Source organism: Anguilla anguilla, chromosome 13 (assembly GCF_013347855.1).
Source record: "Anguilla anguilla isolate fAngAng1 chromosome 13, fAngAng1.pri, whole genome shotgun sequence".
Lineage (NCBI taxonomy): Eukaryota > Metazoa > Chordata > Actinopteri > Anguilliformes > Anguillidae > Anguilla > Anguilla anguilla.
The window spans coordinates 22,608,392-22,634,816 of record NC_049213.1 but is presented as its reverse complement, the minus strand read 5'-3'; the positions used below and the strand labels follow the sequence as shown (position 1 = coordinate 22,634,816).

The window sequence follows — 26,425 nt, the reverse complement described above, 5'->3', positions numbered from 1 at the left end:
ATGGCCTTGCAGGGTCAGGAGGAAATTGAGGACCAGATCGAGGAACCTGAAGACTTTCAGGAGCAGGATGTCAGCATCTCTCCGGCAGAGGAACTACCGATCGGGCCCGAAGAGGAGGATTCAGACCCTGTTCTCTTGCCATGGGATCGGTTCTCAGCTTGGCTCCACTGCATTTGTGTCGTTGGCTTTGACCTAGAACTTGGACAAGCAGTAGAGGTAAGATAGAACTAGTTAGCTTTATTCCAAAAAGGCAACAATGCAGCAAGGAATTGGCATTCGCTTTCCTAGCATTTAGCAAGTAAGTCTGCTAACTAGCCAGTTAATGTTATTTAGACGTAAATTGCTTTATTACAAGTTCAGTGACAGTATGTGACTGCAGATAATATCTGACGTAGAAGCAATTCGCTTGCTAAGTCTTATTCAATAAGTTATTGACTTGGTCCATTACTCTGAAGTTAGCTACCATGGCTAACATGCTAATGGTACTGTTAGCTCATAATAAACCAGCTGGGCTAGTGTCCGTTATTGACTTTGACTATAGCAAACTAGCTGCTGTATGGCTGTAATAACATGCATAAGTAGCTATCTACTTCGTCGTAATTAAAGTATATTTCTTTGTTGAAACTTCAGTCAGCTAGCCTTGCATTGTACCGTGTTTGTCACGAGAGGATATGACCCTAGAGCATAATTTTACTTTCATTATTTCAAGTTCCTCTGATCGGACTGGGAAGGTGCCAGCTTATACTAACTAACATAGTCAGCTAAGGCTGAAGAAAACAGAACGTTGCGTCGTTTACAGTATGTTAGCGAGACAACGTTAACTTATGTTGCTTACAACTAGCTAGCATAGTGTTTTGGGAAATGACAGCTTTTACGACGAGCTAACGTTAGCCTATCTACTTTACCGTGGTGCTCGATTTACAGGAACGATGCCGACAGTGGATGTTTGCCGAGGTTTCCATGCGAAACATAACCAGTAACACACGAATAACGTCGTTAAAAACTCCGAGTTCCTAAGTGCATGTGGTGGTCCATTAGCTGTACCAAGAAATAGTGTGCAACTCTGCAGTTCTTACGTGCTTATTCTTTATTTTGTTACACTCTGTTAGCATTTGATCAATTCAGAAACGCATACTTAATGATAATCCTCTTTGCAATCGATATTTAATCGTGCTACCATCCTTTTCGACCTCACTGTGTACTTCTGTGTTGCATGTAGTAAAGCATACAATTCATAGTGTGCTACTATTCTGCTTTCATAATTAAACCTGGCTCTCTTTTTAAGGTCATTTACCCGCACCATTCAAAGCTCACCGAGAAAGAGGTTAGTATTGTAACATATAGTTGACATCAATTTTTGGATGAAAGTGGTATCATGAACATGTGAAGAATATTTTTACGTCTTGCCTTTGCAGAAAACAAGTATTTGTTACCTGTCCTTCCCCGACTCAAATTCAGGTAAGTCCTATTTCTCACCACCAATCCTCTTACATGTATCCCAGATTTTACAACCTGCTTTCTGATTTTCTCGGAACATGTGAGTGTAAGTTATGGTTCGGTTGTTTTTGACCTGTAAATAGTCCTTATGTTAGGGTAGTATTCCATACTCTTGTTCTAAGCCATGCTAAATCAGTCTTTGTCCCTCTCAGTTTCCCGCCACACAGCAGACTCCTGGCTCTGTGGAACATTGGGTGATGACAGGCATGAGCATTTCGATGTTTGTAATGACAGTCCCGGTATTATTATTTTATGATCCAGGGCAGGAAGTTGGCAGGGCAACTCTTTCCCTTATAGTGGCCCTGCTTTTTGTTCTTTGCAAGGAAGGCAGTGCCTGATGTGGCTGTTGCTATAGTCACAGAGGTTATTCATGTTTGACACACAATTGACTTCCTGAGGGAATGTTGTCCTGTGATTGGAGGCCTATTTTTATGCAAGTGTAGCCTGTGTAATGGGTATTTGGTTGAATAGACTGTTTTTTCCATTTGAAAGTCACTGTGTAGTGCCAAATTTGTCAACAGCAAACGCATGTATGTGAATTACGGTACAGTCTGTGACATTCTGGCTTGTCATCATGCTGTTTGCTTGTTTAATTCACTGTCTGACTGTTACATTTAATGCCAGATATATCAACAAGATTTCTAAGCCGGTGAATGTCTTGGCTAGTGTTCCCCACCATCAGTTGGAAGCTGGGTTGTGGGGGAGAGGGAGAGAGGGTGAGAAAGAGGTGCAACATGGAGTAGTTTTAAAATATTTCGCTGTTGGTGAGTTCTTGCCTCACAGCAAGAAGGTCCTGGGTTCGAATCTTGGCCTGGGCCTTTCTGTGTGGAGTATTCATGTTCTCCCTGTATCTGCGTTGGTTTCCTCCGAGTACTCTGGTTTCTTCCCACAGTCCAAAGAGGAGGACTGCAGGAGCTGCAGGACCACTGTGTGCCCCTTAATTGTCCCGCTTGAAGGTTGTGGGTCGGGGGTCTGGAGTCAGTCACCATTTTTAATATCTCACCAGGGTCAAATTATAGAAGCCTGTCTTTGCTCATGTTCCCTTAGGGGTTTGAACGATTGCAGGAGGTGTGGGAATATTGCCCTGTCTTTTAATCGATAGTGTTTGCACTGTGTATATTTTGACACTCTTTTTCAGATCCGTGGTGTGTGAGTCTGTCTCTGTGCAGTTTTTGGCGGTATGGCACCTATACCACTGATAAGTTAGGCTCACCAGATACTGAGCTCTGTGTTCTTAACTTTGCGAATTCTGTCTCCCTTCTGTTGAAGCCTAAACTTTTCAGTTTGACAAATCTTTTGAATATTCATGAAGGAGCATGACTAAAGACTGTACTGTGGCAGTGGATTGTCTGTGCTGTGAAATAGCATTGGAAGCTGCTACAGCCAACCAGAACCTCTTGCAGTAGGACTGAAGGAACTCAGGATGTGAGGTCTGGAGAATCTTTGGCCACAGCAGGCAATAGCACTTTTGTACATAAACACAAATGAGGACAGATACAGGTAACTATGCTCTTCAAATAGTGAATGAGATATTGTAAGAGAAAGCATGGCCCTGGGCGGTTATCTTTTGGACCTCTGCAGTACAGAAATCTGCAGTGGGTGGTCATGGAAGTGAAATGGGAGGGGCTGTTTGGGGGGAGTAGAGACAGACTGGCCTATCTCCTGTTCGGTGGAATCGGTGCTGTGGGGTATACTCCAGGGTGCTTTGTGCAGGTGAGAGTTGATCCCTCTGTTTTGGAAAGCAGCTGTGTGTGCATGTTAGCATGTGTTGTATCACAGGCTTATCACAGCTGTTTATAATGTGAGCAGGGGAAAGTGCTGAGCACCACCTTTTTCAGTCTGGTAGGGAACAGTAGCTGTAGCTGCAAGTAGCACCATGAAGGCGACGCACTCACTCAGGGAGCTGAGTGTTCCCGTTAAAGCAGTGAAATATGACTGTAATTCTTTCTGCATTTTAATAGCGTTCCCTGTTCCTACGTGTGCGTGCATGCATTTGCTGAGACATTAATACACAACGCACACGATCACTGACCCACTCGCATATACAAATGCACACGCACATCAACACGCTTGCTCACTCACATACCCACACACACACACAAACGCACACACACGTGTGCATGTACACTTTCACATGCTAACACACCTGCTCACTCACTCGCATTCTTGTGCACATGCACATTCACGAACTAACACACTCGCCCACACACCTGTGAACTGACATTCAGTTATTGTAGTCTTTTTGGACTTTGTGAGAATAGGTGGCTCTTGAGTGCTGATATGTCCTTGTTGTTGCTTTATCTCTGTGCAGGGCTGACTTGTTTGAGCTCTGACCCCGCAAGCTGTTGGATAGAAGCAGGAACTGTCATACGGGAGTGTCTGTCTCATCCCTTTTTTTGAAGATAATTTCGAGTTCCTAAGTGGTGGTTGAAAGTTCTCTATTTGGCTAATTGAGTGTGAAGGTCACTGGAATATTGTGTGAGACTGAGTGCCTCTGTCTTTAAATTGGAACAAGCTGCTGGAATAGCAGGGGAGGTGGGTGGAACCATGAGGCTGGGTTTTTTGTGCTTTACAACTGTCTGCGTTTCTAAAAGAAATCTATTGTTAACATGCCCTCTCGGAGCCCGGCCTTGAGCTGAGCGCTGAAAGGGCCGTGGCCTTATCTTCAGCATCTTCATGTATTTCCTTCCAATTATTTCCACATCAAGAGCTGATGTCTGCTGTCCTAGGAAGTGTGTGTTTACAGCTCTCTAACTTTATTTAAACCGTTTGTCAGGAACTTCATGCAATTGGAATGAGATGTTCAACGAGCTCATACGAGTGTGATGTTCAGGTAGCCGCATGCTTTGCCCTGCTTACATTAAAGATGAGGTGAGGGAGCCATTTTATTATTGACCATAGGAGTGTAAAACCCATAGGTGATATTTGTGACCCGAAACAAAAGCTCTTGATGGCTGCTCAAACACACCCAAGCAAATGAGTCAAAGTCTACAGACGTAACAGTTGATTTGTGAGCATATTTCTTAGGTGCAGGTATGATCTTTGGGCCCCTGCACTTCCTGAGTAGAATCTCATTGGTCAAAGAATCTATGGAGTGAACAGAACTCTGTGCACAGAGTGTGGGTCCTGAGGCGCGGTGTGTCTGGCTCGGTCGGTGCAGGTGCGCCTGCTGCTCTTTGGTGCCCACAGTCGTGGTGAGGTGAGCGGGGTCAGTAGGATTAAAGCGCCTGTTGTGTAAGGCCTGCTTTATATAGAACCCCCGGGCGCCTCCCCTTAGGAAGGGGTTAAAATGGAGCATGATGTAATCCCCCCCCACCACCCTCCGCTGCCCGGGAGGAAATGCGGTGTGCTAAGCTTATCCTAGACCCTGCGGAGGAGCCTTGCATTCTGCTCTCTACTCTAAATATAATACAATGTTTGAAGTGCCCGGGTGCACATTTCAGGAATGCTATTCATTTTCACGTATTTTTCTGAAATTTAGAGTATGAAAATACATGTATATGCATGATATTTTTATTTCTTTTATTCCCAAACACATGTACCTTTGTCCCAGTAGATAGCGTAGCGTCTGAAGCTGTGGAGTTTAATCAGCAGCAGGGCCCAGCTGCTGTCCTGCGTCACTGCGGAACCCTGCGGAACCCTGCAGGTGTGGGGTTCCGCGAGGGCGGCTAGCGTTCTACAGACGCCCTTCAGTTGACATACAAGTCAGCGCAAGACTCAAATGGTCCCGCGGGCGATCTCTGAAAACATCCGCCAGCTCTTTCAGAAGTGGGATCACAACCGCAGTACTTTATTTTGTCTTTCCTTCCATTTTAATCTGCGCGATCTCTCCTCCAGGTCCTTTCTGATGCGCCTTGATGCTATTGGGTGGTATGATCGGTGTGGCTGTGCCCTCCCCTCTGTGTCAGCCCCACAGGGCCCCGGGGCCCGCATGTTAATTTGGGGACAGCAGCTGAAATGCAGTCATTGGCTGTAAACGTGCTGTTATTCCCTTCGCAGTAAAAGCTGATAGACACTGCGGTAGATACCCTATGCAGATAAAGAGGCAAATGGCTTGAGTGTGTGTGGCGTGTGTGTGTGTGTCTGGCATGTGTGTGTGCGTGTGTGTGTATTTGTTCTGTTCATTCATCTTCATGCGCTCTACCTCTCTTTGTTAGAGTCACATGGAAAAAATGTCAGCTATGTAACCAAACAACACCCCTGCCTCCATTTGAGTGCTGAGGTTCTAGGCCTTGTTTTGAGTATACTGAGGGAGGGAAGGGTGACATCATGGTCGCGGATGCTAAGTGTTTCCTGTTTCCTCTTCCTCTCCGCAGGTTGCCTGGGGGACACGCAGTTCTGCTTCCGTTTTCGTCAGGCGTCGAGCAGGAAGTCCTCGCTGGGCTGCTTTCTTGACCACTTTGACCGGGAGGCCCCCGTCTGTCTGAAGGTCAGGGCCCCACTTATTTGATGAGTGAATGAATTTAATAGATTATTAAAAAAGGCATATGCAACCACACAGGGTGTGGGTAGGGGGTGGGGGGGGTGGTAGCGGTAGCAGTAGCGAGCGCTCTCGGCCGGGGTCGGTAATGAGACAGAGCAGATCGGGTATCACGCTCACGCGCAGTGGGAGATTTACCGCTATTTCTGTCCCGCGGTAATTAGTCGCGGGGGTTGTTGAGACAGGCCGTGGGCCGCGTGGCGTGACGAGCCCGGGCACATCAAACGAGCGCAGGCTCAGGGCCGCGTCCAGCCATTACAGGTGGAGGGAGAGAGGACCGCAGAGCCTGCGCCATGTTGCATCAGCAGTGTGCGGCACAGGCAACATGGAGCGCAGCGCTGCTGAGAAACCATTACATCATCTCAGCTAATTTATGACACAAGGACTGCGGTGATCTTTCTGCCGTTGACCTTGGAGCCTGGCAAAGGTCACGTCGGAAGCAATTCTAGGCTGGTTGGGCCCCCTTTTTTTGATCTATGTATGATTTTGAGGATTTGGGGATTGCCTCTGTTGAACATCACTGCCAGTGAACTATGCAGGACAAGCTGAACACATTATTCATGTACAGGCTGGAGTAGGATAATACAATAGAGCATAGTAGGCTTTATTGATCGAGAAAAGGGAATCATCAGCAGCAGTAGACATAAAATACAAAAGTATTCTCAGGCTGAGGTGTGTTGCTCTCTGTGTATGTCTGTATGTGTGTGTGTGTGCGCAAGTGCATGCGTGCGTCTGTGTGTGCATGCGTGTGTGTGCGTGTGGGTGTATGTCCACCAGCTGTTCAGCCAGTCAGGGAAGGGTGTTGCATGAACACACAATCAACGTCCTTTGCCCTGTAGGCCCTGCCTCTGATTTCCTTTGGTTAATTTCACTGCTGTCACTACACATTAACCACCCCCTGCTCCTGAATGAGGAGTTCCCAGGGCCACTGTGGGCTCGGCCTGCATCTGTGTCAGGTGCCCCCCAGGCTCTAGGCTGGAGCTTAGAGGCAGCCTTCTGCTATGGGGGGAGGACTGATTCACTAAGTTCTTTTTAACACACTTTGTAAAAACGTAGGAGAGGTGAAGGGCTAAAAGGAAGAACACATTGATTTTTTAAGCTCTCCAGTCCAGTCACTCAAGGTCCCTTTCAGCAGCTGCTGAGCCTTGAAGGCATTTCCTGCAGATAATTATCCCCGTGCTCGCTGACGGACGCCGGGTCTCTCCTCTTCTCTTCCAGAGGGACCAGGGCCATTACTACGGCTACGTCTACTTCAGACAGGTGCGGGACAAGTCCCTCAAGAGGGGCTACTTCCAGAAGGTGAGTGGGCCCCTTCTAACCCCCCCTCCCCCCCCCCCACCTTGTGTAGGTCACATTATTCAGGCGCTCCCTCCTGTGGCTGTAATCTGACCAGGCCTGTTACGTTTTGGGCAGTCTGGGGCCGAGGCCCGGGTCAGCTCTGGTTCTGCTGTGAGCGGGGCGTCACTGATGACCCGCTAGGTGCTTAATGTTGATGCTCCGGGGCCAGAGTCGGGCCCGTTACTCCTCACTGTCAGGGGAAGTGAATGGACACCTTAGAGAAACTAAACTGGCATTCAGTGCCTTGGTGATGTTCCAGACATACGCTCCCTGGTCTGGCAGCACTTATACCCATATCCTGCGCTGCTGTTCGTGTGACTGAGGTGGCAGCATCGTGTTCTCTCGCATCACAAGCTGCTGTGGATAAGAGCTGCCATCTGCTGAGTGAGCGTAATGTAGCATAGTCTGGTGTGACTGAAGGAACTGTGTGCCTTAGAGCAGAGAACAAAGAGCCTTTGGGATGAGACGGCAGCACATTTATTTCTCTCAGCTTTCATAAATGGGTTGATATTTCACATTTAACGCTACTTTGATTTGGTGACAGTTTAGATGTGGTTGCTGTTTGTCCCATTTCCTTTCAAACAGATTGCCTTATAAGTCATTACATTTTATGCAACAAGTATGACAACACCGCTCTAGGTAAAAATGTATGCACATGTGCCACACACATTCTATTCTTAATGGTTGATTGAAACAGTTGATTACACAATTAACTTGCCCTGCCTGGTTTTTTGGATCTGAATTGGTTGCTGATTTTAAGTTGAAAATTTAACAAATGACACACCCTGCAGTGAGCACCGTGGATGTATGGTATGTAACAGCATGCCTCTCATGCTTCTCTGGACCTGTCACTGGTGTTTATGGCTAATAAATTCCTTTTCTCACATTTCCTATGTACCAGACAAAATGTAGTTCCTGGCACAAAATGGCTGCCAGGCAGTGCTGCACATTGCAGTGCTGCAGATTGGTGGCAGTTCAGATGAGTTTCCTCACCTTCACAAAGAAGCCATTTGAGATTTTGAGATTGTTAAAAGTGTTACATAAATGCAATCCCTCATTACTTTTATTAAATGCATTGCTTCTTCTAAAGACTTGAAAGACGTTCTGAAGATGAACAAGTGTCTTGCTGTGTGTGTGTGTATGTGTGTGTGCGTGTGCGTGTGCGCGCGCATGTGTGCGTGTATGTGTGTGTGTGCGTGTGCGTGTGTGACCTCCCACTCCACAGTCTCTGGTTCTGATCAGCAAGCTGCCCTACGTCACCTTCTTCCACTCGCTGCTGAAGCTGATCGCGCCAGAGTACTTTGAGAAGCAGGAGCCCTGTCTGGAGGCCGGTAGGGACAGACCGCACGGTTCCTCTCGGGCCTTCCCAAAATACTTACACCCTGGAAAGTCATGGCAATGCTGTGGAAAGTGGGAGGATGCTCCCCTGTCTGTGAAAATTCAGTGAAAATTGGCCAAATAATGCGAAGACTTTTACAGTGAGCTAACTGCATCCATCTTTTCTTGCACACTCTAGTTTGGTGTTGCCCCCTGTGAAGTCTTTGAATATTTGTGTTCTGATGTTGCTAATTAATTTGACAGCTCATTAATTTTAAATCACAGTGCCCTCTAAAATCATTGCCACCCTTGAGAATGATTTTTAAAAAGGCTCTTTACAATAAACATCACAGGTAGTGAGCTATATTGTATACTTGCAAAAATAGAAAAATTCTATACGAGTACAATTTCTCTCAGTAAAAGTTTTTTAACAAGTAATAATTTTAGGTGAAATTTGATTTAAACTTGATGTTTTGCTATGCAGTATGGTTCATTACCTGTGCTGTCTATTTTAAATACCCTTTTTTGCTCATCTTTATCGCTGAGGTTGCTGTAATTGCACTACCCAAAGTAATGGGTCACTGGAAAGGGTGTACCTTATACAGACACTGAATGATACGAAAGAAATGTGTGTCTAAATGTAACTCTTCCTTGAAAATCTAACCCTTAAAATTTTAAACGACTTGAGTGGGAGCTCTTAGCTTCGCAGCTTTAGCTGACTCAGAGTGCAGAGAGGGACTTTCTCCGCTAGCCTGACAGATGGAGAAGATCCATCGCTAATGTCGATATGACCTCACACTGTACACATTGTAGAGAGCAACAGCCATGACGTCAGTGTCCAGTTTGTGTGGGTGACGCATGCTAGTACAGTGTGTGCTTGCAGGAAGCTGGTATTACCCGATGCAGTTTATGTAGTTTTTTGCCACGCCTCACTAATCACAATGATGATAGCAACTTATCATGCTGAAAGCAGCCCAAAGTACTTTGCACAGGTGTAGAAATAAAGAGGTTAAAGCAAAATAAGAGACAGTCAAAAGTGTCATAAGAGTAATAAAAAGTTTAAATAAATCAAATAAATCATAAAATATGCACAAATAACACATGATGTAGGGCTATGCACAGCCATTTTCCTGTTATAACTGTCACCGCACGTGTGTGAAATGGCTCTCACAGTCAGTCACGGTGCGGTATCTGTAAAAAGTCTGTGTCTAGGCATCCAGTTTCATAGGTTTTAATGAGGGCACGCTGCACCAGGCACATGGGCACACACTCCAGGCTCTCACATATTTGGGTTGGGTGGGGGTGAGGTGGTGTGTCCACGGAACAAACGGGCAGTCTCCAAACCGGTGGCCCTTTTATTTACACGAAGCGTAGATATGTCTTCCCCCTTATGCTTGTGGAGGCTTCATTTGTGGGTTTGTTTCTGTTTGCCACAGCTTGCAATGACATTGACCGCTGGTCTACCCCGTATCCGGGCAAGATACTGACGCTCCCCATAATGGGCGTGGTAATGAAGGTAACTCTGCACTTTTGTTATGTTTCTTTTTTTTCTTTTTTTTTTTTTTTTTAAACCAGTGAATACATTAGTGGCTGTTTCCATCTCAACAGTGGAAGTTGAAAAAAAGTTTTCTAATGATGTTTTCCCTCTGGCAGCAGATGCGATTTATGCTTGTGCTCTTATGATTCATAGGTTCGGATTCCTGCCTGTTATGACAAGCCGGGGACCTCACAGCTTGTGCAGTCTGCACAGGTAAAACAAGCCCGTCTGCGCAATAGCGCTGAGTTATCTTTTCTGTGGAAAACTCTGCAGTCTGCATGTGGTCTTGCTTTGGGTTTCACAACCGTCTGGATTGCTCTGTTGCAGAATGACAGCCTGGTTTCCATTGTCCTCCCCACCATCCACGAAGTGGACCTTTTCAGGTCAGTACAGCCCCCGAGGTTCGTTTGACTGGACTGGGGTTTGAGTTTTCCTCCTGATGGTTTGTCCGTTTGTATCTTTACTCTGGATGGCACGTGCAACCCACCCCTGTGTCCGGCCTTGTATTTGATTTCTGCAAGACAAAGAAGAGTTGTCACTTTCTTTACCATGATTTCGAATACTGGCAGAAGTTATATCCAGCCTTCAGCATGTCTGTGATTCCTTTCACAGCAGCCTTCTGTGGGACTGTGGTGAATCCCCTCTCGGGCCTGTCTGTAAATCTGACAGCTCCCCGCTGCTCTCTGGTGGTGACTGGAAGAACTGCACGCCAACTTTCCAGAAAAAAGCCTTTTTTGTTTAAAAAAACTTGGCAGCACTGTTTACAGTCTACTGGTCACATTCTTGGTTTCTATGGCACCATGGCTCTTGAAGGAAAACAACAGTTTGTAGAAAACCCTCGGCTCTTATGCGGGGGTTCACCACGGGCGAGCTTTCACACAGACACAGGCAAAACCTCTGCTCTCTGAACGTGCCCTTTAGACCCCCTCTTACTGCTCACTATTATTTTACAATCTGCGGCACCTCTGAATACAGTTTAGAACGAGACGCTACCGTTAGCCTGCTGCCTCTGCCTGTATGCCAGTTTGTGCACAGAAAGGGAAGTGGGAGGGGCTCCATTAGCATTGTGAAAGAGACAGAAGAGTCTGGAGCAGCAGGTCAGTCCCCCGGGAGACAGGAGTGGTTCATCCTGGCTCTCCCTTTATGCTGCTCAGCCTGTCAGTTCTGTCCTGCTCTGGGCTGGACTGACAGCTCAAAGAGAGGGGCTCAGCAGTTAATGCGGGGCCGCTCGGTATTCAGCTCAAAGTCCTTTAGCATGGCCCCTGTGGGTTGTTTGGTGGCTGCCGTTGACACCAGAGTGACACACCCTTGGTTGGTGGTGTGCTGCAATTTCCCAAGAAGCTTTGCAGCAGTTGTCATTTGACGGTCTATGACAGTCTCAGTGTTTTGATTTGTTGTGTTTTAAAATAAATATATAAATGGATGGATGTATGGCTCACAGTTGTGTTTCTCAGTGCCCCTTCTCTTTTCTTCTAGGTGTTTTTGCCCAGTCTTCTTTCATATTCAGATGTTGTGGGAGTTGGTGTTGCTAGGGGAGGCGCTGGTTGTCATGGCACCCTCGCCGGCGGAGTCATCTGACACAGTGCTGGCATTGGTCAGGTGAGTGGGGAGGAGGTGGTACTGCACAGCACCATCACGTCATTCATAAAAAGGGATTGTGTTTGTATTTATCTTGCTCAGATACCATGTACATTTCTGTATTAACCCTCATGCGCACTTGCATAAGGGAAGCCATTATATGGTGTATCAGTGTAATATTCTGTTCCAAATTCTGTTACAAATTATATAAAGAATCAGTTTAAAACTGGCGCGATTCACATTGTGCCTACAGAAATTTGCGAGTGCATGAAACAGTGCATACATGCCTCCTGCTCAGGAACCTCTCTCAGGAGGCATGTACTAATACTGATTTCTCTAATTAGTTGATTAATAAGGGGGAAATAATAAGGAATTAGTTTAATTGTTTAAGCACAATTAATCAAAGTTCTGTATTTTGATTATGGCAGAGCCACCAAAATTAATTTGAGCTAATTCCTTTTGATTTTATCAGCTTAGTGAAAAGGATAAGGATAAAATAAGAGCACTTGCTGGAAAGCCCTTAAGAGTGCATATCAGCGAGGCTGCCCTGTTTGCACTGCGTGTTTGCAGAGCTTTGTGAAAGTTGTGTCACACTCTCTGGCCACATTCTTCCATGAAAACCCCACTTGGTCAGTTTCCAACAGTGGGACCCTGTCTGAAAGGCCATGGTGATGACTAAATTCTGACTAAAACGATAGCTTTATGTGGGGAAACGCCTTAGAGCAGAGGTTCTCAGCCTTGGTCCTGGGGGACCCCTGTATCTGCTTGCTTTCATTCCTGCCATATTTGCACTGCCTCCGAATTGTGACAGTCTGTTAATTGCTTACAGCCATAAAGACTCAACTGATTTCACCTGTCAGTTCATAATTTAATACATTACAAATATAGTTCTGGAATGTGAATGTAAAACATTTATTCTTTATGGCATGCATAGTTATTTCTGATATAATGCCCCTCGACTGCCAGGTGTCTAATTAAGAATGATTATCAGCCTCTTAAATGTGAATCGTTGCCATTGTAGTTTGTTTGACTGAACATCGACTGGAACACAGTCTTTGTTTGAGTTTGAAAAGCCCTGTAGCCAAGCTTGAACAGCTGGCCCCTTGACCCTTGAAATAACGATTAACTAGGGGATTCAGTATGCAAATTTTTGATTGTGGAAGAGCATTTTTCCTTGACTGTTCAGTGAATTAGTCAGAGAGAAGAAAATATGATGGCAGCGAATGTCGGTAAATGAAAGCAAATGGATGATGGTGATGTCAGTTAAAATTGCCTTTGGTAATGGGCTGGTTGTTTCCTTTTATTCAGCACAATTACAGAATCATTTCACTTGAAGATGTGAAAAATGTCAAAATTGGCTGAGCGTCAAGTGCTTCAGAGAAAAAAGATTTGAATTGCATTTTTTGTTCTTCATCAAAACATCCGTGATTGAAGCGTTCAAGAATGGTTTAAAAATTGCGTTTGCAACCTGAAATAGTTTGATATCCCCATCTTTGACATCCCTGTCCCTCTTTCTCTGTCTCTTTCTCGTGTTGTCACAGCTGCATTTCCCCGCTGCGATACTGCAGCGATTTCAGGCCCTACTTCACCATCCACGACAATGAATTTAAGGAGTACACCACCCGCACACAGGCCCCGTGAGTATCCCTCCGCCTGGCACAGCTCTCGAGGGTACAGTAACCCGCGGGTCTGTACTGTACACACCACGACTGTGGGCAGCGTTTGCGCTCGATGGTGTGACCTTGAATCGCCGTGACTGACCTCAAACCGCGTTTCCCCAGAGTAAATGCGCGTGTCGAGCAAGCACACAAGTGCAGCGCAACTGCGCTCTTAAATTATTTATGTTCTGTATTACGTTACATCAGTGTGCCTAAAAACATTTACTTACAAAGGTTTGCTGAAGAGAAAAGTTCCAGAGCTCCATCTGGGAATATTTTAATAGATTGCCAAACCCCAGCACAGCAGGGTAACTTTCAAGAGGAGCGCTTTGAGTACATAGCCTTGAGCTATTAGGTGACTCAGGGAAGCTGTCCTGTTGGTCACGCAGACCTACCGTTACATCCCAGAAGGGGATCTCGATCTTTCTCTCTCTCTCTCTCACCCTCTCTCTCTCTCTGTCTCTCTGTCTCTCTCTCTCTCTAACACACTCTGGTGGGCCGTGCTGTAAACACTGGGAGGGCAATGACAGCCATCAGACCAAAATAGCAGGCGTGGCCCCCCTCTCTCACCCTCTGGCTGCAGTTAGGCTGTCGACGTCAGGGAAAGATGCTGCAGTTAGGCTTTAAAGTTACTGCGCAATCACAATCATAAGTTTTAACTGATGAACAGAAAATTCCATGGTGTTAAGTCTATTTAATTCAGATGCGGTTTGAAATGAGGTGTTTTTTATGCCAGAAACTGACAAAGTACTGATGCTGCCCATTCTAGGAATGTTTGGTATGCATGCCATTTACATTTTAACCAATCAGCTGTCCGTTTTGTGGGCAGCCAATCAGAACCTGAAGTGAATATTCATTACAGGGCAGAGACACCATGTCAGACCTCCAGCTCTTATGTTTATAAAAATCATACTTTACACCAAAAGGAAATTATAATATTGTCAATTTGAAAAATGTAAGTTTATATCTGTGTGTCTCGGTGCAGTCTTGATTACACCTCTGTGTATCACTGTAGTCTTAGCAACACCTCTGTGTATCACGGTAGTCTTAGTAACAGTTCTGTGTATCACGGTAGTCTTAGTAACACCTGACCATGCGTCACTGACAGCTTAAAGGTGAGGTGTCTTAAAGCTGCAGTGTCTTAAAGGTGAGGTGTCTTAAAGGTGAGGTGCAGTCCAGCGCACAGGAAACTGTGGGCTGATGGCCTGATGCATGATTGATGGCTGCTCGATTAGCAGTCTTTTGTTTGGCTGTGTTGAGGAGGAGGGCTCTGGCGTCCCGCTCAGTGTTGGGTTTCGGACGGTGCTCTCGCTGTGCCCGTTCGCTGGGTTTCCATGGTCCTCTGTGGCAAAATGAAACCCGAGCTGGATGATTGCTCTTGTGCTCTAACTGTAAATTAACTGTACAAGAAGCTCTTGATATTTCTCATGAAAAATGTATGTGTGTGCGTGTGTGTCTGTCTGTGTGTGCACATACGTATGTGTGCTTCCCCAGGCCCTCTGTCATCCTGGGAGTGACAAACCCCTTCTTTGCCAAAACGCTGCAGCACTGGCCACACATCATCCGCATTGGGGATATGAAGCAAGCAGGTAAACCCGAGACTCAGTTCGCTTCCCTTTGCATGGTGGAACGGGCTCTTCAGGATGAGCACCATGCAGGTCTTCACATCTCTCCTTACGCTTTGCTTTCAGTAAAGCACTTTGGGATTCATCCAAATCTGTATTTACCTTTATACTTACGGGAAACAATGACAGCCATATCCTGTGTGCAAACCGTGTGTGGTTGAATTGGTTTCTGTGCTGAAATGTGTTTGGTGTCTGCAGGGGAAATGGCCAAACAGATGAAGGTTAAGAAACTGAAAAATCTGAAGACCTTGGACTCTAAGCCTGGTAAGAGCCTTACTGACAGGAATATACCAGTGGCTCGTCCACACCCATTTGCTTCCCTCATAAAAATTTAGAACTTTTTGTAATTACTCTCACTCTGATTCACTATGCTTGATAAGTACCGTACTGTCTTTAAACAGCAGCAATTGCTGTGGGCCAGTGTTGTACTAGGTGCACAGGATGAGGCTGGGGTTTCTGAGTGGGGCATTTTGGGGCTGTAACAGTAATGTGTGACCTGTCTGGATCATATATAAGCACCAAACAGCACAGCACAAGGATCTTCTCCTAAGCCGTTGGTATCGTTTTCTGCAAACTACGTCTTGAAGCTTTTTTTTTGGACTGAAAGAAGAGGTGGAACTCATTTTCAGTCACTGTTGACGTGAGCCATGTTTGAAGGGAGTCACGCGGTTGAACGCTGGCTGTGTCCTTGGGCGTTGCAGGTGTGTACAGCGCCTACAAGCCATTCCTGAACCGAGACGAGGACATCATCAAGCAGCTCCAGAAGGTGAGATCATCACACACTTCCTCACTGTCACAGATCTCAGTAACTGCACAAAACTTTATACATCTTTATAACATCTTACATTTTAATGTTACATGTATTTAGCTGACACTCTTATCCAGAGCAGCTTACGGTGTAAGAAAATTTAAGTGCATTCATGTGAGCAACAGTTCCAGACATGGCGAACCACATTCCCAGACTAGCAAATGTACATGCGACATCACTAAAGCACTAAATATAGTTAGCTGTGCCCCTCAAGAATAAACTCGGATCTCAGTTCTGGCCTTTATGGACCCCTTAGCCAATCCAGTGACTTAAATTAAGCAGCTCAGTGTTGAAGCGCACCGTAGACCAGCAGACATGGCGGCCCTCCAGGCTCCAGGACTGGAGCTTACAGCGTGATGTACTTTTTTCTCTCGCTCACAGGGTATCCAGCAGAAGAGGCCTTCCGCGGCCCAGAATGCAATTCTGCGGCGTTACTTCCTGGAGCTGACTCAAAGCTTCATCATTCCACTGGTGAGAGAGGTGTACTTCAGGATGAACCTTAAAAAGCTTTGCGCTGGCGTCTTTGGGGGGGGCTGCAGAATCACTGGGCTACAGGAGTGTCCTGACGCACTTCTCTCTGCTTGTTCTCAGGAGCGCTACGTAGCCAGCCTGATGCCCCTGCAGAAAACCATCTCACCATGGAAGGTAAGAAGTAGAAAACATCTCGTTTTAAAATGGGGGTGTGGCAAACACGCCTGCCACAGGCCACCGAAGTGGCTTTCTTTGGGGCCCTCCAGCACAGAGACACAGGGAGAAGATGTTCAGACAGTCCACATTTATTCCACGAGGGTTTGGCAAGATGGTAACAGCCAAATGAGCAGATGTAAAAACCCTGTCATGACAGAGAGCTCCCTGGTGTGGGTGGGGATGGCAGATTTAACTTGTGCGCAGTGATTACCTCACTACGCACAGGTGCAGCCACTCCTGTTCCTGGGTCCAATTAGCCTGGCCAATTATCTAATTCTTCACCAATTATCCAATTGGCCAGGTCTAATTAGCTTGACCCAGGGCAGGTGTGGCTGCTTAAACCAGCCATCCCCACACCACATACCCCCAACGCCAAACTGAGGCCAGGGAGAATCCCTGGCCGAAGCCTACCCCCCCCCCCCCACCCCTGCACTCCCAACAAAGCAAAAGACAAATAAAAATAAAAACTGTAAACACGCTAAAAAAAAAAGTCAGGGTGGGTGGCCCCGGAACAGTCCAGTACATGCTGTGCCCCTCCTTCTGACGACAAGGCAGCCCTTCTTCCTCCTCCCTCCCGGAGCACGGGAAGTCCTGGGCTGCTCTGCTGGCTGGTGGGGGCGTCACCGGCTTGGGCTGTTCCAGGGGCTGTGGTGGGGTGGCTGGGCTGGTGGGCTGGTGGACTGGCCGTGTGGTGCTGGGGACCAGGAACCCTCGTGGCTGTGGTGGCCGCCAGTCGGCTCTGCTGGCAGGCGGCTGCAGGCTTATCCCCTCATGGGCTCCGGGCAAACCAACCAGGCCAAAACAAAGAACTAAAAACAACCAAAACGGACGAGAAAGGAAGCAAAACGGCGCGGCCACCGCTCGTGCGCCGCCCGTGGCTGACCCGCCTTCCCGGCCAAGTCCAGCTCACGGCGCGACCACCTCTCGTGCACCGCCCGTCGCTGACCTGCCTTCTCGGCCAGGTGCAGCTCCTCAGCATCCCAGCTGAGGATTGCCTCCTTCCCCTCCCTGGTCATCTTCAGCTCCCCATTTTTGGCCCGGAGGATCCACCCGAAGCCCTGTCGGGAACACCTCAGCCGCCCCTCCTCCAGTGTGCTTCCTGGCTGGCCCTCCTGTGCCTCTTTGCTGTGCCGGAGGAGCCCCACGTTGGGCGCCACTGTGACAAACACGCCTGCCACAGGCCACCGAAGTGGCTTTCTTTGGGGCCCTCCAGCACAGAGACACAGGGAGAAGATGTTAAAACAGTCCACATTTATTCCACGAGGGTTTGGCAAGATGGTATAGCCAAATGAGCAGATGTTAACGCTGTCATGACAGAAGCTGCCTGGTGTGGGTGGGGATGGCAGATTTAACCTGTGCGCAGTGATTACCTCACTACGCACAGGTGCAGCCACTCCTGTTCCTGGGTCCAATTAGCCTGGCCAATTATCTAATTCTTCACCAATTATCCAATTGGCCAGGTCTAATTAGCTTGACCCAGGGCAGGTGTGGCTGCTTAAACCAGCCATCCCCACACCACATACCCCCAACGCCAAACTGAGGCCAGGGAGAATCCCTGGCCGAAGCCTACCCCCCCCCCCCCCACCCCTGCACTCCCAACAAAGCAAAAGACAAATAAAAATAAACTCTAAACACGCTAAAAAAAAAAAAAAAAAAAGTCAGGGTGGGTGGCCCCGGAACAGTCCAGTACATGCTGTGCCCCTCCTTCTGACGACAAGGCAGCCCTTCTTCCTCCTCCCTCCCGGAGCACGGGAAGTCCTGGGCTGCTCTGCTGGCTGGTGGGGGCATCACCGGCTTGGGCTGTTCCAGGGGCTGTGGTGGGGTGGCTGTGTTGGTGGGCTGGTGGACTGGCCGTGTGGTGCTGGGGACCAGGAACCCTCGTGGCTGTGGTGGCCGCCAGTCGGCTCTGCTGGCAGGCGGCTGCAGGCTTATCCCCTCATGGGCTCCGGGCAAACCAACCAGGCCAAAACAAAGAACTAAAAACAACCAAAACGGACGAGAAAGGAAGCAAAACGGCGCGGCCACCGCTCGTGCGCCGCCCGTGGCTGACCCGCCTTCCCGGCCAAGTCCAGCTCACGGCGCGACCACCTCTCGTGCACCGCCCGTCGCTGACCTGCCTTCTCGGCCAGGTGCAGCTCCTCAGCATCCCAGCTGAGGATTGCCTCCTTCCCCTCCCTGGTCATCTTCAGCTCCCCATTTTTGGCCCGGAGGATCCACCCGAAGCCCTGTCGGGAACACCTCAGCCGCCCCTCCTCCAGTGTGCTTCCTGGCTGGCCCTCCTGTGCCTCTTTGCTGTGCCGGAGGAGCCCCACGTTGGGCGCCACTGTGACAAACACGCCTGCCACAGGCCACCGAAGTGGCTTTCTTTGGGGCCCTCCAGCACAGAGACACAGGGAGAAGATGTTAAAACAGTCCACATTTATTCCACGAGGGTTTGGCAAGATGGTATAGCCAAATGAGCAGATGTAAAAACCCTGTCATGACAGAGAGCTCCCTGGTGTGGGTGGGGATGGCAGATTTAACTTGTGCGCAGTGATTACCTCACTACGCACAGGTGCAGCCACTCCTGTTCCTGGGTCCAATTAGCCTGGCCAATTATCTAATTCTTCACCAATTATCCAATTGGCCAGGTCTAATTAGCTTGACCCAGGGCAGGTGTGGCTGCTTAAACCAGCCATCCCCACACCACAGGGGGATGCATCTAAAAGGAGAGAAGTAGTATCACATTGAACTCGCACAGAAATAGCTAAATGCTGTTAATAATAAAACTATGTGCTAAAGTAGTAAATTAAATGAGTTGTGAATATCATGTACACAGTTCAAATGCAAAGTCTAAATGATAAACTCTGAATTTGATAATGGTCTGTTTAATGGTCTCTTCCATCAGTGATTGACTATGCTTGGTGAAAACTTCCTTAGGAATAGACACTTTCTGATCTTTCTGGATTGTTTCTGGAGTTTGTTGCAATGGACAAGTATCAGTTGACCCCCCCCCCCCCCCCCCCCCCCCCCCCCGTGTGGCTGGGGGTTCGATCTCCCACCATAGCCCTTTCTGCACTGTGTTCCCTTACCTTCTGTTATACGCTGCAAACCATACTAAGGGAAGGCAGTCTGTCCACACTGTTTTTTAAATAAGTATTCACCCAGTAACATTATACTATCCTTTCTTGTGTAAATAATTAGTAATTGCCCACTTTGGATATACCATTCTCATTGAAACTTGGAGTTGCCCAGTCATGTATTGTAATTCCTTGTGTTGCTGGATGAGCAAGAGCTAGGCCTGATTAAACCTTCTTTTTCTTTATAGTTGAACTATTTTATTGCATTTATTGCTCTGGAAAATTGCAGTGTTGCAAAGAATTATGGGCTGTTCCCTTTTACAAGGTGATCATTAAGAGATCGTTAATGGTGATATCAAGCCTTGCAACACTTGTAAGCCACTGACGCAGGACAACCCTGAATCCTCGCTCACTCAAGCAACAACACGCGTCGTGTGAGCATGAAGTGTGTGTGTGGGCTCGAGGTTAGGCATAGGGATAGGGGCGTGGCCTGTGTAAATGTATCCCCTGTCCTCCAGAGTCCCCCGCAGCTCCGCCCCTTCAGCCAGGAGGAGTTCATGAAGAGCCTGGAGAAGGCGGGGCCACAGCTCACCTCACGGCTCAAAGGAGACTGGATCGGCCTGTACAGGTACGGCACTGACCTCTGGACACAGTGTGTTCCAACCTCCTTTTTTATTATTTATATTTATTGTTAGTAATAATTAAAATTATATATGAATACATTTTTCATTATTTTTTTATTTTCATGCAGTGGACACAAAAAGTGTTTTCCAGAATGGATGTAGTTATAAACGTGCAGCTCCTGCTGCCAGGCCTCGGTTTGGCCCTGTAACCTGGGTTACGCGTGTCCCGCTGCAGGCAGTTCCTGAAGTGCCCGAACTTTGACGGCTGGTTCAGGAGCCGCAGGAAGGAAATGACCCAGAAGCTGGAAGCGCTGCACCTGGAGGCCCTGTGTGAGGAGGTGAGACAAAGCTGCCCCTCTGGCCTTAATTACACCCCAGCTCCCTGTCACTGTCCCTGCCCCATACCACTACCCTCTACCCCCTACAACTTCCTCACACCGCCCCCACCTCCCTGTCACTGTCCCTGTCCCTTACCCCTACCCCCTACCCCACCCCCACCACCCTGTCATTGTCCCTTACCCCTACTCCACCACCCCACCCTCACCTCCCTGTCACTATCCCTTACCCCACCCCCTACCTCATCCCCACCCTACTTTACCACCTTTTATCTCAACAAAAAACATTTTGAAAGTAAGAAGGTGGCTTAAAACATAGGTCCATTTCACAAAATGACACTCATAGCTCAATGTAGCCTGGCTGTTGCACTGAAATTCAACCTGTTATTATGTAGAAGGATAATAGAAGAGATCATACATTTGCTATATAAACACTGCTAAAAAGGCATGTGAAGTGTGTGCATGATTTGTATGGGAGCTCTTGCTGACAGTGAGCCTCGTTCCCCCTTCAGGACCTGCAGCTGCGCGTACAGAAACACACAGAGGTGGAGATTGTGGACCTCGTGCTAAAGCTGAAGGACAAACTGGTAAGCACCCGCCCCCCAAATTTCTTTAAAATATACACAGCACCACAGAGCCTGACGCTCAAAATCAGCTCTAGACTGTTTGATGTCGTTAGCCTTTCAGTTCTACTCAAGAGAACCTGTATCAGGGCTTCTTGATTGGCTCAACATACTTGTTGATTGGCCAGATCTAATATGCAGAGGGGAAAAAAACAGGAACATGGGGAGAATATGCAACAGTGCTCTCCACTGCACCACCGTCCCCACCCCGTATGCAACCTGTGTTATTCGGATTTCCCTTATTTGGAATAAGGGCTTAACTGGGTTTTGTTTTTTCTGAATAAGGTTTTGACATTGGCTGTATCATAACTGGAATTCTTTAGTATCGGAATAACGATGAGCATGTAGATGTGGTCACTTAAGAACATGGAGCTGAGTATCTGGTTGGTCAGTAGGATCTGTGAGGTCAGCGTGATTTAGTGTCCTGCTCATGTGGTGGTAATGACATTGGTCTCTGTGTTCCTCAGGCACAGGCAGAGAGAGAGCAGCTGCCAGTCAAGCCTGGCACAGTGGCCAAGTTGCAGACCCACATCGAGTCTGTGATCCTGTCGCTGCCCGAGGACCTGCAGGGCATCCTGCACAAGCCGGCCACACCCTGACCCCTGACCCCTGTCTACTGGGCAGAGGGCATGCGCTCAAAGGGCACGCACACACACAGGGCACCATGCAGACCGCTGGCTTACACAGGGACTGAGCCCAATGACTGCTCCACACTTGGGTTGTGGATTTTTTATCTTACTTTTTATTTTTATTTTTTATTTTATTTTATTTTTTTAAACATCAAGTGCACTTGTACCCGAAGAACTGTGTGCCCGAATGCGCAGTGCTGGCATTGCCAGAGTCCGTCATTTAATCAAACAATCACTGAATAAGAAAACCACATAATGAATTTCTCTGCACTATGAAGGGTGCAGTGGGGGGTGTCAACGGCATCCCTCCCCCAGCTCAGCCCAAGCACGGCAGCTCACTCTTTCTCTCTCTCTCTCTTTCTGCTTCTCTCTCCGTGCCACCGTCACCAGCTCACATTCCAAGCGGGGGGTGGACAACTCCCAGGGAGTCGGTGTTGCACTAGCTCCTACACTACCTCTCTTAACATCTTGGAGGATAGGATGGAGGGAGGGAGAATCCCACAATGCACAGGTTTCTGGGTTTTATTGTGAAAGAACTACTGAGGATGTGGGCCACAGCGTCTGGGACTGGCTAGCATACAGCTGCGTCAGTGTGTGTGTGCCTGGAACAGGCTGAAGGTTTTCACAGCTAGGGGGTGGAATGGCGCAGACACTGTGCTGCATGGGAAATGGTGTTTTTGGGCAGGATGATACGATACGGTTGTGCATACAGGAGGTTTTGTGAGGCTTGTGAAAATTGGAGAAATTGCATGTGAGGGACAGTGGGGGTCCTTGAGTAAAAGCCCCAAGCAGTGTGTTGGGCGAGAGGGTTTTTGCACCATGTGGGAGCTGCTTAACTCTAACACTTTAATATAACACTAATTACATCCTTTTCTCCCCTCCTGGTTTCCAACTCACCTGATATGGCATTGAAACTACGATCGGTGCCTTTTGTTAGAATTTACTTTTTTTTTTGTAATTTGAGCAATTCTGGATGAGATGACCGTAAAGATGACCCCTGTACGTTTCATGTTAGTCCCTATGGCTGACTAAAGTACCTATTCTTGTTCTTGGCATTCAAACTCTTGAAACTCTATTGGGGTGATTTAAATGACTGCTAAAAAATGTATTCAGTCCAGTGTTTCTTGTGTAAAAGTCATTTTAATGGTCCACCCCTCATGCACACCCACCCAAATACATTTAATTTATATTATGTCCATTTGACATGCTTTTGGGATGCAAAATGTTTTGGTATTTTCAGGCTATTCTTTTATCTTTTTGATTTCGGTTATTCATCAGTAATTTGTCATGGGTTTATGTGCACTGAAAATGGACTTGAAAGCAGGTCTGATTTTTAAGTTGACGTTGCCTTATTCAGAGCAGGTTTTTTAAGGGTTCAAAAAGGAGACTTGTAGAGCGTACGATATTTATGGGTTCCTTAGTTATTGATTTCCAAGTAAAGTGTGTGAAGCAGGGAAGGCTCACCTCCAGTAACTGCCTTCAACATTCCCTAGTCATTTGGTCCTCATTAACAATGTACAGAGCGTGTGATGGTGCGTCACCATGTAAGCCTTTTGCATTGCTTCTTTATTCTTACATTGAATGGCTTGTTTATTTCCTGTCAACTTTGTATGGGTCAAAGGTCACTTTCCAGCAATGCCTGTGCCTTCCATTCCCTATGCCGTGAGCTCCCAACCCTGTTCCTGGAGAACTGCGCGGTCAGATGTTTATTCTTACTTTTCTTGTAAATGGTCAATTAAGACAGAAGGGTACAGTTAACTCACCTGACCTGCTTTCTTGGGTCTTTAATTGGATACTCACTTCAAGTGAACTAGAACCAGTGGAGCCTGTGGCTCTCCAGGTCCAGGATTGAGAACCCATGCTCCAATCTCTTCTTTATCAGAATTTTATTTCAGTGTTTTCAGGTTTGAGACTTGTGTTTATAGTTTAGATTATTATTCAAGTTATTTTGCAAATGATTGTTTTCAATGTAGACTAATCATGAAGAAATGAACCACAAGCCTGTTGAAAGGGTAATGACATTTTTTAAACCTGCTTTTGCTACTGATGATGGTAAACATGCTGAGTGCAAATGAATATTCTAATTATGTATCACCACAAACATAGGACACTTATAAATGTACAATGTTTATGCTTAGATACGGGGAAGTCTTAACACAGAAGTGATTAACATTTTAACATTTGGAAGCATGCTTGGAGCTGGATCAGCAATGTTTTCTTAAGTCACCAAAGGACTTACTGTGGGTTTAAAAAACCCAGAGACCATTTTTCATCAGACATAGGAAGCATTTTAAAGGCATTTTCTGTGTGTGTGTTCCTACTCCCAATTATAGTTTCCCTCTGATAAATTTCATAGACTAATTGCAAAAAAGAGTAACTAAAACTTAATTTCAATTTCCAGTTGTTTTTTCTATATTAACATATTATTATACAAATAGAAATGTTCCTCATAGACCAGCCCTAAATTTTAATTTGGGAAGGCCAGAATTGTTGGTAATGAAACCAAAGATTCCAACAGTTTTAGTGTTCAAATGCTTTAAATTGTTAAAAATTCTGGGAAAACAATACAGTGAGATTTAGCAGGAATTGCCCATGTCACATTTATCCATAGCAGACTCCACCAGTCTCGTCCTTTAGCTCTGAGGGCTGTGTATTAAGGCCGTCTCTGCGTGAGGCGAAGTGCCTCTGATCGGTGTGCGGAGAATCAGGCGGAACATCATCACACGGAAAATTCTGGTTCAAATGAGCCTCTGGCTGGCACAGGACCTGTAACTGTTGGTTGTTGGACAACCAGTATAGTTTTATATTTTAAAGATAAGACCTATTTTAAAAATGCTTGAATTTTATATAGAGATCTATTCTCATACTACATTATTCTATAACTGAGTTGCTGGTCTGCTTGAGTATTTAAAATGGTCATTGCCTATTTAAAATACCTGATAACTACAACAATAATAATGCAGCAAGTATGTTGTGGTTATCAGTTATAGTGGAAGTACCGTTGTTACAGTTTTTGACATCCTGAACGGACAATGGTGCTTTAATCCTTCACTAAACAGAATGAAAGTCATGTAAACAGAAGCACAAGAAGCAGCACATTGCATGGGGACAGCTCAGTATTTTGGCATTAAGATTTTATTCATGTTATTGATCCTTTTGTATTGAAGCCATAACCACTTATGCTCTGTACTTTGGTTTTAACATTTGTACAGCAGTTGTCACTGTATAACTTCTTACAGTCACTTTCATGGAAGACAAGTATTTTTTATTGTATAGGAATAAAGTGGCAACTAGAAGATCAGATGTGTTTTCTTTCCATATTTTCCTCATGATTGCAGATGGTATGTCTGATGGTATATTTCATTTTTTCTCCCTTTTCGCCTTTTGGTATTTAAAAGCCAGTCAAACTGCCCTGTCAGAGGAGCGGTACAAATGAGCAAGAGATGCAGTATTACAAAAAGACCACAAGATGTCAGATGTGAGCTTTGCCAAAGTATGATTTTTTAAATCATAATTTCAAGGCAAGCTGTCAATGTCAAAATTCTGTGTGACATCAGTGACAATTCCATTATCTAATACAAAATACAAAACTTGCCACTGCCCTTTAAAGAGAGATCCAGCCATTTACTTCAGATTCACCGTGCAACAAGACTCAGCTCAGTGCTGGAAGCCTTGTTTCAACCATTTCTTTATGGACCTCGCTTTGTGCACGGGGGCATTGTTCTGCTGAAACAAGAACGGGCCTTCCCCAAACTGTTGCTACAGAATTGGAAGCACACAATTCTCTGAAATGTTACTGTACGTTGTAGCATTAAGGGACCTAGCCCAAATCATGAAAAATAGCCCCAGGCCATTATTCCTCCTTCACCAAACTTTACAGTTGGCACTCTGCATTCAGGCACGCTGCGTTCTCCTGGAATTCTCCAAACCCAGATTCGTCCGTCACACTGCCAGATAGCAAAGCATGATTCATCACTCCAGAGAACGCGTTTCCACTGCTCCAGAGTCCAATGGCAGTGTGCTTTACACCTCCCCAGCCGACGCTTGGCATTGCACATGGTGATCTTAAGTTTGTGTGCAGTTGCTCGGCCATGGAAACCCCTTTGATGAGGCTCCCGATGAACAGTTCTTGGGCCGACGTTGCTTCCAGAGGCAGTATGGAACTTGGTTGTGAGTTGCAACCGAGGACAGATGATTTTTACGTGCTGTGTGCTTGAGAATTCAGTGGTCCCCCTACACGGCTGAACTGTTGCTGCTCCGAGGCATTACCGCTTCACAATAACAGCACTTACAGTTGATTGCTGTGGCATCCTATGACCGTGCCATGTTGAAAGACACCGAGCTCTTCAGTATGACCCATTCTACTGCCAATGTTTGTGTTATGAGATAGCATGGCTATATGCTTGATTTTATGCACCATTTATCAATGGCTTAAATAGCCAAACCCACTGATTAGCAGGGGTGTCCCCATACTTCTGGCCATGTAGTGTATGTCCTACTTTAAATCCAACATTTTTATGGTGCCATTAACATTTTTTGAAATAATACATTTCAGAATTGTTAGTGTCATAGGATGTCATGCCATCAATGAGGGGAAATCTGACCAGCCCCAATAATATCTCATCTTTTTC

The 26,425-nt window shown here is 46.5% G+C and overlaps 1 protein-coding gene across 2 annotated transcripts; it reads left to right on the top strand.

The window, feature by feature from the left end:
- On the top strand, positions 1 to 25,095 carry dennd6aa (DENN/MADD domain containing 6Aa). 2 transcript variants are annotated; one of them, XM_035388279.1, is made up of 20 exons: positions 1 to 216; positions 1,286 to 1,324; positions 1,416 to 1,458; positions 5,814 to 5,926; positions 7,196 to 7,276; positions 8,541 to 8,646; positions 10,069 to 10,148; positions 10,323 to 10,382; positions 10,497 to 10,552; positions 11,646 to 11,768; positions 13,289 to 13,384; positions 14,900 to 14,994; positions 15,229 to 15,294; positions 15,732 to 15,796; positions 16,220 to 16,309; positions 16,430 to 16,483; positions 20,103 to 20,212; positions 20,443 to 20,545; positions 21,055 to 21,129; positions 21,633 to 25,095. In XM_035388279.1, exons 1-20 carry the CDS (start codon positions 1 to 3, stop codon positions 21,762 to 21,764), a joined length of 1,803 nt encoding a protein of 600 aa, XP_035244170.1. In that variant the 3' UTR covers positions 21,765 to 25,095. The 2 variants fall into 2 exon arrangements, with proteins under 2 accessions (XP_035244170.1, XP_035244171.1); XM_035388280.1 differs by lacking the exons at positions 20,103 to 20,212; positions 20,443 to 20,545; positions 21,055 to 21,129; positions 21,633 to 25,095 and adding an exon at positions 19,220 to 19,503 and having other exon boundaries at positions 16,430 to 16,518.
- The last annotated feature ends 1,330 nt before the right edge of the window (positions 25,096 to 26,425 follow it).